At 35.9% G+C, this 13,418-nt stretch overlaps 1 protein-coding gene across 5 annotated transcripts in view; it reads right to left on the bottom strand.

Annotated features, from left to right (window-relative positions):
- Nucleotides 1-13,418, bottom strand: part of LOC134652814 (POU domain, class 6, transcription factor 2) — a 202,918-nt gene that overhangs the window by 41,640 nt on the left and 147,860 nt on the right. For all 5 annotated transcript variants that reach the window (XM_063507987.1, XM_063507988.1, XM_063507989.1 and 2 more), the window contains exon 4: nucleotides 96-207. In XM_063507987.1, the coding sequence (XP_063364057.1) occupies nucleotides 96-207 (112 nt within the window). The remainder of the gene's footprint in view (nucleotides 1-95; nucleotides 208-13,418) is intronic.

Here is a 13,418-nt window from a genome sequence, read left to right as displayed (position 1 = left end):
TGACCGCCTCTGGCCAGCTCTTGCGGTCAGACATGCCCTAAAGGTAAAGATAGACAAATCTTAGCACTAGTATGGGCGATGCATTACGAACTCACTGGAGCCATTCAGCTGGTGCGGGGTGCGGCGCGGGGAGGGAGTCCGCGGCTCTGCTAGCTGACGGGCCGCCTCCGGCGAGCTCGCGCCGCTCTCCCGGTCAGACTCCGCCTGCTGACAAAAGAAAATCGTGTTAAAATAGGGAATCTTAAGAGGGCAGTAGACGAAAATGGGGCTACGTTTGTATGAAGAAGCGTCACGTGACTTCATCCCCTTTCGTCTTAATGAATAAACCGAGACCTCTTGTGATTAAGTACTATTTTCCGGGGCTAGCAAGTATAAATTACGGAGTGCCACAAGGCTCCATTTTAGGTCCTGTGTTATTTATTATCTATAATAATGATCTAAAACTTGCACAACAGTCAAGAGTCAAACCGTTTTGGAAAACGGGTGTTGGTGTTCCTGTCGACAATAATTGTAGCATAGTTTAACTAAGGTGGTTGGTGTGATTTCTCGTAAAAACTATGACTTACTGCTTAACTGTAATCATGTAATCATCAGTGTAATCATGCTTATTCTATATTCCTATTTATACAAAATTCGCTAGTATAGTCGCAGTGAAAGTGTTTCTAGTAATATTTGGATAGATCATTCTTATTCCTTTTCTTTTTGATTGCTTTTGATTATAACCCGATTTTAAACTGGATTGTCAACTTCGTTATTTTAAAGACTTAATTCTTAATATACACAAGTAATAAGTATTATCACTATCCGCGCTAGAGTTTCAGCTAATAATAAAAATGGGCAAAAACAATGCACAAATCATTATAAAATCGATATCCATATAATTACACAACCCTTCCTTGACTTCAGCTCAAACTATTTTGAGTAATAAGCATTTTTAAATGAGCCTATGCAGGGAGTCACGACTTTGCGCCATTGTGTTTCGTGCTATTATGCCATGGCGCTTCCATGGAGGGTGCTAAGGGCAGTTCGCACCCCCATCTGCATTAGAGCTACCCTAATAAGGGTTTAGAAGCGTCTGTATGAACAATGAACGAATGTCGGTCTTCTTTTGAAAGTTTTAATTTTAATTGGTAATTATGTTGGGTTTTGGATCGATTTATATTGTGTTGAATTAAAATGAGTGCGCTTTGAATTGCGTTTTTATTTAGCGTATTTGCAACTTAAATAATTCTAAAATTAAATATTATATAAAGCCCTTCATGATACCAAAATTTTACTTATTTAAGAATTCTAAATAAATAATCCACGTTAAGCAAGTACGTATTGTAGTCTGACTGTATTAACTAGAAAAATTTTTTTACGATCTTAGGATGACTGAATTAAGTAAGGTACTTATATGAAGCGCTTAAACTGGTTTTTAATATTTTTGTTATATCTGATTATTATACTCGTATTATTAATACCTACTACATATATTGCACAGTAAATAAAATAAGTAAAATTCTTATTGTAAGTACAGCGAATAACGATATCCACTAGGTAACCTATAGCTTAATTATAATAAGGTGTTTTCATGTATTACTTATACAAAAAATATTTGATTATTGAATAATTATTATAAGATTACGGCATTTCTGGCTTCAATTTAACTCGGAAGTACCATAATAAAATACATAGATATATATAATACTCTTTATTGCACGCCTCAGTAAATGATACAGCTTAAGGAAAAACTATTGATTAAAAGTAGAGACAATTGACAACAAAAGCCGGCCTTATCGCTAAAGAGTGATCTCTTTCAGACAACCTGTGTGTAGCGGTAACACAAAAAATACGTATTTCGGTTCAGATGACTCAACTAGCGGGTTAACCGAATAAGTGTAAAAATGGGCGATATTTTATTTGAGAACCGGTTTTTGGTTAAGTTTTTAATTTATTTAAGGGTTCAATACCTAATTGCTATTAAAAGTAAGAGCTTTGCGGGTTAAAGTAAGTACGTAGTTAAATCTAATAAGAGTCATATTAGATCATTTCTTATTTGAAAATCATCAATATTTTTTGAAAATTTACAATTTTCTTTAAGTAATTAAAACCAATAAACATTATCGCTTTAAATATACTTTTATTAATATTGGCTTTGTTAAGGTTATTCCGGAAAAATTAAAAACTTTAAATAAAAATATTCTATTTAAGGTAGCCGCGTTAAGCGGTCTAGCTTGCAAGCGGTGAAAATCACAATAAAAATTAAATTATAGTTTAATTATATGACAAATAAAGTTATGAAATTACTAAATTTATAATTATATTTTTTATGTAGGTAATAATTTGTTGTATCATATTACGTAATAATATATTAAATATTATCGCGCAAAAATGAAATAATAACACTTTTTTAGTATCTAAATAATATTAATTAAAAAAAACATTAATTTTAAAACACTTAAATAATAACAAAATTAATTAAGTGTACTTACGAAAGACAATGTCATTCTCTCCTCCACGGCTATGTCTTGTTCACGCGAAAAACTAAACGCACTATTCGCATTCTTACAACATTAGACTTTTCACACAAACACGTCGAAAACTTTCTTGAAAGTTGTCTAAAGTTCGCGCCGCGACTAACACCGAACTAAACCGTGTTTATCGCGTTCAAAAAGTTGTATTGTTCGTCAAAACTTTTTTACGCTTTACATCAGCTGCATAGATACTGGGAAAAAGGCACGGGCACTATCGACAAAGCGTTCATTTTTTTTCTTTTTTTTATCTATCAGCCGGTACATACATCCGCGCTCCAAAGTTGTACGGAGTGGAATGGAAGCGCGTCATCAGTTTAAAAAATCAACCCCTTTATGTGGTGGCGGGAAAAAATGCGGCGTTGGGCGGTGGGTGGCCCCGCCGAATCCTTGCCAAGCGATCGCCAGCGGGACGACTTGTCACTTGCCGAATGAGCATAATAATAAGTTTTAATTTAGTTTTTAATTATAATTTCGACGCGATGGCCTATGATTTGGGGGGAAGGCGGGTTGGGAAAGAAATCGTGAGTTTAGAAACGGGTTTTATTATTTTTATTCGTCACAAATACTTCCATCACTACATAGTATAAAACAAAGTCGCTTCCCGCTGTCTGTCTGTCAGTCTGTCTGTATATGTCTACGCAAAGGATTTTGATGCGGTTTTTTTTATAGATAAACTTTCATCTTAAATCACTCTATGTATAATTTGTTAACCTGTGCGAAGCCGGGGCGGGTCGCTAGTTAGGTATAAAACACGTAAACATTTTAGATTACAATTACAGGTTTGTATTTTTTTCTCTTATAAAATCAATTTTAATATCGTCATAATCATTTTTTGTATTCTAGGATTGACGATTATACTGATATTGTATTAATATAATATTAATGTGTACTTACTGTTTCGATGTATTACATTTTTACTACGCAAAATTTTAATAGACAAAGCTGCAAGGCATTTTTTACCCGTATATCTATTCACGTCTAATTAACTAAAAGTTAGTTCGACACGTCTAAACGCGTGATCCGATTAGTGGGACCACATGGTCTAAGAAAACGTCAGTTTCAATAGTCCGATTAGTTAATCGGACTAAGCGAAAAAAAGTTCATGTGATCCGATTGGTAGGACAATGGCGGTAGGACCTGTAGGACCACGTGGCCAGAAGGAGAGAGGGACATTTTCTTTAGTAAGTCATATTCCAGTGTACACGTTTTTTTATGATATAGGAGGCAAACGAGCAGACAAATCGCCTGATTGTAAGCAAATACCATCGCGCATGGACACCTGAAACACCAGACCAGAGTGATTGGAAGTGTGTTGCCGGCCTTTAAGATAGGAGCACGCTATTTTCTTGAAGGTTGCTTTAAAGTTAATTATTTATTTATAAACAAAGCACCATATTAGTATCCTGTTTACTGCTAATTAATAAATAATTATCCATCTAATGACGCGGCCATGATTGACCATTTGTCCTGTTAATTAATGTAAGGCCGGTAATCCAACGGAATGTCCTGCGTAATCTAAATCAATGCCTAATCCATGTATCATAATCTATAGATCACTATCGAGGCTTACAAGAGCAAATGCTAAACTTATATAGTATTTTATACAATCGTGATATAATGGAGAGCTTTAAGAAAGAAAGCTTGATTACATCACTATTGTATACAATACTTTTTCTACGAATCAACAAAAAAAAATACTTAAAACTAGTAGAAGAATCATATATGTAGGTAAAAAAACCAAAAGTATACAGCTAAGATGCGCGAGCAGCCGCGATACATTCATACTCTTACGCGACCCGGCCCCCGCGCCCCGCGCCCCCGGCCGGTTGGTCAACGACACCTTCTCGTAACTCATGGTACTTGCTCCGCGCTTTCGATTGGTCAATTTCATTATAGTTGACTAAACTGTATCGAAATGAATATTATAGTTGACTAAACTGTATCGAAATGAATATTATAGTTGAGTTGGGGTCCCATAGTGAAAAAAGTATGCGATTTCACTTTGGTATACGAAGTCTTAATTTAAGCAATGCAGTCCACGAGTAGAAAAATTTATATTAATTCCCAAATACGAAGGTTCAACGGCCCTTTCGCTAAGTAGGTATGCTATTATTATTCACAACGACGAGACTTGTTTTAATCGCGTAAAATTAAGTTTTAAAATGACCTCCGACTGGCTAAAGTTGACATCAACATCTTCTAGACGAGCGAGTTATTCGAACTACCCGCACTTGGTCTTGTTTATAAACTAGTGGCCCACCCCGGCTTTGCACGGGTTAACAAATTATACGTAAACCTTCCTCTTGAATCACTCTATCTATTAAAAACAAACCACATAAAAATCAGTTGCGTAGTTTTCAAGATCTAAGCATACATACAGACAGACAGACAGCGGGAAGCGACTTTGTTTTATACTATGTAGTGATAGTGATAGTGGTAGTGACTAGAACGTTTTGCGCACTAGGGATGTCATCCGATCGACACACACAACACTCACGATTAAGTCCCATCGTTGTGAATAATAATGAGTAAAAATCGTGAAAGTTTAAATTAGTGTGGGTCTGCTACTTGTGTAAGAAGAGGAAAATAATCATACAGTATAGGACCTCGTTAAAAGGTTTCCGGATTACCGTCTGCAAATATTTTAATGGTTAAAAAATCGGTTCATTTGTAAATAAATTAAAGATTAATGTATGTATTAACATATTACCCTAATAAAAAAAAGGAAGTAAATTATCGACTCTATGTACAGTCGCCTTCAGATATATCGGAGTAGCCGAGATGCTCAAAATATCTGAACACGCAATTTAACGCCTTGACAATCGAGGCGTGTTCAAATATTTATGAGCACCTTCGCCGCTCCGATATATCTGATGGCGACTGTATACTTATTTACCTGTTTGGAAATGCCGATGATTGATGTTGCTGGCTGTCTGATTTTTTTTTTAATATTTCTAGTAGTTTAGTTGGCCAGTCATTATAAAAAGAATGTTTTGATTTTAATATTATTTATACAATATTTTTATGTATTATTTTAATATTACCCCAATACACACGACAATTACCTGTAGTTTATCGCTTTTCAAACTTAATACATATATGTAACACATGTATACCTCCACTTTTGCATTTGGCCATATTTGAACGAACGGTGCTTTTATTAATTTCGACTCTATTACTATGGGTAACAGGGTACATAATTTCTATGCTTGCACTTGTAACTTCGAAATAAGGCCCGTTTAGTTTTATTTTCTTTAGGTCCATGAAAGACAGGACGTTGTGGAGATCCTTAGGGGTGATATTTGTCCAATAGTAGTCATCTTTGTCACATTCTTCAATGGCAAATAATATGTATGAAAATTACTGGTTCCCCGAGTGATGTTCAATTATAAGGTTGTCAGTCGGACGATACTGAAATAAGTCTAATGCCAGTTATGCGTTAGGTACTAACAACCCACCAATGAGACAGTTTTGCTACGGAAACCTTAGACTTTAGACGAATAGCGTATCACTATCACTACATAGTATAAAACAAAGTCGCTTCCCGCTGTCTGTCTGTCTCTATGTACGCTTAGATCTTTAAAACTACGCAATAGATTTTGATGCGGTTTTTAATAGATAGAGTGATTTAAGAGGAAGGTTTATGTATAATTTGTTAACCCGTGCGAAGCCGGGGCGGGTCGCTAGTAACCAAATTTAATAAAGCTAATTTCTAGCACGAGCCTAATGAACACGGCGAAATTATCGTCAACAAGTAACACCGGGATAATCAGCAGTACACGAAAAAAAATCAGTAATTATTCAGATGAAGTTGGACGAGCGAAGGGGGTAGGGGGGCAAGGGCCGGCCAAAATAAAAACGGTGCGTAGGGGACACCCCACCCCTACAAATGTTATCTAACAGCGTTCATTTCGCGCGGCGTCGCTCGGCCTCGAATTAGCGGACGTCGAATTTTCAATTTCTACTCCATTTTTTTCCGGATAGTTGGTCCCAAAAATGTAACGTCTGACGTTCCGTCATTATCGGTTTGCGCGGTCATTATCGCACACATGTGTGGTATTGTGTGTGTGACTGTGTGTGTAGATTTTTACTCATTAATTTTAAAACGCTCCGGATTTTTTTCAGGGCGGGTGCGAGGGGGTATGCGGAGGGTGGGAATTGGCGATGGCCGGCGGGCGGGGTGTCACCGGGGGTTATTTAATAGATTGGTCCGCGGCCGAACGGAGCCGTCGATCTGCACTTGTACTCGCGTCATTAACGGGTTGAGAACCGATTTTAGATCGTGAAATAACAGCCTGTTACAGGAAAAGTTGGAGGGCTTATCCGGGCCCGGGCCTTAATTGCATTCAAATGCTTAAGTATTTTTATACGACAACTCATTCATTATTCGCGAACTTTAATTGTCTTTCGTCGCTGAGAGCAAACAATTAATGAGAGTTTAAAGAGTTGTTAAAAATTTGAATGATTTTTCTGAAAGGGTGCAGCGTTGTCACAACAATGCTTTAACCTGCCCAGTCGTGTGGGTTTGCTCGGCAGTATTTTTTGTACAATAAAAGTATTACATATATTGATATATACGAGTACGTACCTACATTAACACATTTAGGTACATCTCATCTTCATAATATCTTGACCCATATGAGCATCATTTATACCTAACTTGAAATTGACCTTGTGAAAGAGCCCTCGAGGCCTACTTACAGAATACATTTTTGAATTTGGAATTTTGAATGAGAAAAAATTTAAAATAGATATAATATAAATATAATTTACTGAAACGATTTAAGGTAAGTAATTGAAATGTAATTACCTAAGACATGCTTAGTTATTATTTTATTAATTAAAAAAAAAGTGTCATTTATTATCTTGCGTCTCAAAAGAATAGAAAACTTTTTGGTTGTCAGTATTTTATTTTCTATCGAAATTTATGTATGTATCGTCTAATAAACATAAGTAATTATAAGCCAGTAATGTCAGAACAAAACTCAAAACATACTTTTAAACATCACGTAAGAACATTATATGTGTAAAAATATGGGTGTACGTATATAACTTACTCAAAAATATGTCCCATTATTCTTAATTCGCTGACATAAGAGCTATGGGTCAAATTTTTGAGTATATTTTTACACTTGACTCTACAAATTTGTATTTAACTGTGTTATTAAATACAGATTCATCAAAAACAGGACAGAGCAAAGCTGCACTCTTTGCCGCTCAAGCACGGACAAGGTGTTCCGAAAAACTATCCCGAAATTCCCGTCCGGCCCGAAAACGTTGTCACAACAGCGCAGTGTCCACACATACGCATTTTAAAGAGTTTTTTTCTGCGGCCGTTCGGCAATGGGGTGGGGAGGGGGGCAAAATGTGAAAAATACTCGAAAAAAGGCGAAATTGTACCAGATATATAATTAAAGTCCGGCTACAGCAAGCGCGAATGTATAATGCAGAAGGACGCGCGTTGAGAGTACGGTCAGCATTGACAGGGTTGTTTTTTTTTGTTAGCATGTTTTGTGGTTTAAGTACTATTTTGTTATGTGTAAACTATTTAGGGTGTGAACTTAAAGCATTGATCCAAAACGGATGCGTTTGTTCTGACAGCAATGACAGTTTGGTGTACAGTGTAATTATTTTTTTCTGTTTGTATTTTTAACTTGAAGTAACATGTTATATAGGTTTCATTTTTTTAATATCGTACCGTAGTTAAGTATAACATATCCTTGTCCTCAAAACTGAATCCCTGCAGTTTCAGGTTCACGTCATAAAGACAAAGATTATGTTTCATCAATATCAAGTCCTATAATAAACAACCAATTGAACCATTTGTTTTATGACATCACTACATAGTATAAAACAAAGTCGCTTTCCGCTGTCTGTCTGTCTTTATGTATGATTAGATCTTTAAAACTACGCAACGGATTTTATTGCGGTTTTTTAGTGATTCAAGAGGAAGGTTTATGTACTTATAATTTGTTTACCCGTGCGAAGCCGGGGCAGGTCGCTAGTTATTATTATGTGCAAAATCTTTCTGCTTAACTTATAAAAATATATGACAACAAGCATGTGTGCCCTCTAAAGTTTTAAGCGCCCATTGACTAGGTACTATGATATTTTCCCAGCGGGTGGACAGTACGCTCGTTTAACACCAGCGCGGTTTTAAAAATACTTCAATTCGTCGACCGTACCGGGCGGGACGAAATGGACGAGAAAAATTAATTGAACTGATACATATTTGTATGTTTGTAGCGTGACAAATCACTTCGCGTTTAGTCGATCGAGTCTGAGAATAACCCCTCGTTAGGAACCCTGGGGAGTGGTTGGAGGTTGGAGTTATAGGTCTCGGGGTCTTATTCTAAAAAAATTAACGATGTATGCAATTGTTTTAGGAATTAAAAAAAAACATAATCCAAGACTAATGAGACTTTTTTTTTTAGTAATAGGAAGCAAACGAGCAGACGAGCCGCCTGATGGGAAGCAGTCATCGCCGCCCATGGACATAAACAACATCAGAGGAGCCACTTATATGCGTTGCTGACCTTTGAGAACCCTAAATACCTGCTTCTTGAAGAACCCCATGTCATAGCGCAAGGGAAACACATCGGAAGGTAGTTCATTCCACAACTTGCACGTTCTGGGCAAAAACGAGCGAGATTCCCGCTTGTTCTTGGTGTGCCACGCGTCGAGGAAGTGAGGATGATGATGAGTATTTACCTACATAAAGGTGACAGTCCATTTCTAACGACAGCTGCACTACTGTTCATTTTACTATGGAAATTGACAGTAACACCGACGCGTTCAGTACCAGTAGTGCAGCTGCGGTCAGAAATGGAATGTTACCCTTATGTGATGCTTATCGCTTCGTATGCCTCTGTAAAAAATTTGCTACTGAATACTGAATTAATAACCTTGAAAATGTGAATTATTACAGACAAAATTGTGTGGTACGGATACGGGACAAAGCATACGAAAGATTAACAGGTTTAGTTAATAATTGAAAACATTTTATTTAATCGATGAAACATAAAAAAGTATTTCAACCATTAAATATTTTGTTGTGACTTTAAATTTTTAAAAACATTTACAGTTAACTTTAATAATATAATGTCGCGTTATGTTATGTGGTTAAAATTTTACTTATTAAATAGACCGACTTGTGCGTCGCGCGCAAGCGGCGTGCGCGGTTTGCGATGTTAGTTTTTTTCTATATATATCTCTAATAGGTATATATGTACGCTACTTTGTATTGTATCTTGCTGTTTAAGCATGAATAGCGTGATGCAAACTAGAGCTTTCTTGTTTGCGTTTTTCAGACACAAAAAAAACCGTCTCAGTTTTCAAGAAAGAACACCCATGAAATTATTTTCAATTACCATTTCTAGTCTAGACATTATTACACTAATTAATATACGTCTGCCGGGTGTCAAATGTCTAACGAACTCGCCTCCGGCTCGCGTGGTAATTCAGCCTCCATTTAAATCTAGATTTCGTCTAAGACCTACTTTGAGACTAGTTAGTAGTGAATTGATAGTCTTTTTTGTTGATTTCAATTTGAGTCTAGTTAGTGCTAAAGACTTGACTAAATATCCGTGTATTAACAATAGAGGTTAGGTGCCGTCTTCGAAAAAAACCTTAATTTGACGAAATATTAATCTTATTACAAGGAGGTAAGGTATATTTTTGGTCAATTATATGCTGCTGGATATGAGCGGTCATAGCTTTCATAAGTTATCGATTTATCATTATCAAGAATCACTCAACTACCGATTTATGTAGTACTTTTTGTTTTACATGTCAGTCTAGTTAGGTTATGGTTTAGTCTCACATAGTTAGGCTATCATTTTTAACTGAGTGATGTGATGCATGGCATAATATATTTATATAATAGAAAAGTGTATTTCTTGCGCAGTATTTAGGTAGTGTTTGAACTGATGCAAGAGAAAGAATGGTGACGTTATAAAGTCATGTAACCAGTAATAATTAATACAACATTTATTTATTTAACTTTATTCCACGATAAAAATATATTATTAGGTATTGTTTAGTAATGTTCAGTGATTCCTGGGGCTTGTTTCTCAAAAGCTTGTAATTTGTAATACAAGTGGAAGTCCCTTTCTAACAAAAGCTGTCAAAATGCCAGATGTCAAATGTGACATCTGCTTGTACAAGTTACAAGCTTTTGAGAAACGGGCCCGTGATACCAACTTTTCGTTATACGTTAAATCTTACCGTTAAAGGTCACATTTGCTATCTGACAATTCCGTTTTGCCCAGTTGCCCACACATTAGATTATAGACCCACAATTGTATATTTATGTCACAGCTAGGGTTTGCACGACGGATCCGAAATGTATGGGAAAATCCGCGGATCCGGATCCAGATCCGGATAATTTCATACATTCCGGATCCGGATTGCAAACCCTAGTCACAGTGTGCACTGCGCTATAAGCTTCCCACCACGCACTTCGCACACAGCCAATTCTAAACAATCAGCGACGCAAAATTGAACTCATTACAAAACTTCCTCAAAACCACTCGTAGAAAATTACAAATGGCGTAATGTGATTGTCAAGCTACGACAGATGGTAGGGGCGATTAATTTAATATAAATTCAATAATAACACCCATTTATGGCTTAATTTCCTTTCAATTACTATTCATTTATCGCTCAGTGATGTGATTACGAGTACGATTGAGCGGCGCCATATTTATGTCTAATTCGCGAACAGAGTTTACCCTTATTTATTTGACTTCGTGTGGAAAGTCATTGCAAGATTTGTAATTGCATTGTTATCTACAGTTCTCTCGTCAAATAAATGTATTACCACCTATAGAAGTAGTTAGAAAGGCAAACTTTGATTTAGTTATTGCACTTTGTTGGCAATAAGTGCTACAATTTTGGTCATCATCAGCAGTTTCAGATTTACCCCATGATGCTTAAAGACAGCAAATAAGTAACAAATAAAATACCCTAATCAGTATGGATTGGATTGGAAGCGGTGGTGGCCGAGTGGATATGACGTCCGACTTTCAATCCGGAGGTCGCGGGTTCAAATCCTGGCTCGTACAAATGAGTTTTTCGGAACTTATGTACGAAATATCATTCGATATTTACCACTAGCTTTTCGGTGAAGGAAAACATCGTGAGGAAACCTGCATACATCTGCGAAGAAATTCAAAGGTGTATGTGAAGTCTCTCGCGCATGAGAGGAGGCCTGTGCCCAGCAGTGGGAAGTATATAGGCTCAAATTATTATTATTTTAATCAGTATGGATGACCCTATACTATTTGAAGAGTTTTCTCCATATTTCTAGTATGCCATCTTTAAAATTAAAATCAGACTTGATGACAATTGAACTGTCAAACAAAGAAATAATTTCAGTCTTATTCGAAATATCGGGGAACATACAAAAACAAACACTATGTATATAAAATCTCCCCCTGTTTTGAGTCGATGAAAAATTTAATAAAATAAAATAACTCTACGTTTGATAACATGTGGCGATTACATAATTATATCTCAATAAAACAAACGTATGTTGACTTAACATAACGACCGAGTAATTAAACTTAAAATATACGTTGATAGGCATATTTTTCAATTCCCAACTAATTTATTGCATATTATTATGTATTATTATTCCGTTTTACGACGATTCGTAATTGTATAGTACGGTACGATTAGTCAAGATTTACGTTAATGATTAGGTGCCCGACGCCGTTAGATTTCAACGTTCGTTATTTAAATGACGATTTTGATCTTAGTTTAATTATAGAGAAAATATACGAAGTTATGTTATTAGTTTGCAGAAATTAATCAAAATTAATTATTTTAAAACGTAACAAATATAAGAGCCTCGGTAGAGAGTACCATTTTGTACCATTTGGAGTTAAAACTCTAGGTCCATGGGGTCCCAGCGCGCATAAGTTGTTCGCAGAAATCGCGAAGCGTCTGGTTGACGTAACTGGTGACCGAAGAGCTGGCGGTTACCTCGCACAACGTATCAGCATTGCGATACAGCGAGGAAATGTCGCCAGCATCCTTGGTACAATGCCTCAAGGGCCTATTTTAGATTTAAGCTAGTTTTTAATTTATTTTAGTAACACAACTGTATATATCTTATTTGTAAATAAATGATTATATCAAAATTATTTACTAATGCAGGTTGATTTGAATAATCCTAGTCTGGAAGCTTTCTAATGATTAAATTAACGCACCTAACTCGTAAATGCAAAGTAGGCACTTAACAAAACTGTATTTTTTTACACAAGAAACGAAAAGCACTATTAACTATTACACGATTTCACAAAATATAAACCAGAAAATTATTTGAGTAAAACCACTCCGACATACATTACTTGTATTCTTTTCTTTGAGAAAAAAAATCCTACGATGTATAACAGTTTTTTCTGATAATAAGATTCTTTCGTGTGTTCCTATAAATCAATTAATAGTAAGTATATGGTACCTCTATAATAACAGTCCCTATGTAAGTAGATCATGAAGGAAATTAGAGTAACAGCCATATTCGAACTTTAAGATACGTCAAATATAAGATATATTATTGAAACGATATGGATCGGATATGTCACTGTCAAACAAAAGTGACGTTTCTTCAAACAAATGCGTCACATTTGACACTTGTCCAACACTGACATATCCAATCCATATCGTTTCAACATCTTATATTTGACGTATCTTAAAGTTCGAATATGGCTGTAAGACATTCATGTTTGTTAGAAAGAGACAAAATTTAACACAGTTTTATTAAATGTATTGATAAGTCTGTTAGCGTTACTCACTTAATCGACTTACGAGTAATCACATAGTTATCATGAATTTAATATTAGCTCCAAAATACAAAATAATTGAATTGAATTTGCCACTGAACGAAATTTCGCTGGT

Source organism: Cydia amplana, chromosome 12, assembly GCF_948474715.1.
Source record: "Cydia amplana chromosome 12, ilCydAmpl1.1, whole genome shotgun sequence".
NCBI lineage: Eukaryota > Metazoa > Arthropoda > Insecta > Lepidoptera > Tortricidae > Cydia > Cydia amplana.
The sequence above is the reverse complement of the archived record's forward strand: the minus strand, read 5'-3'. Positions and strand labels throughout refer to the sequence as shown.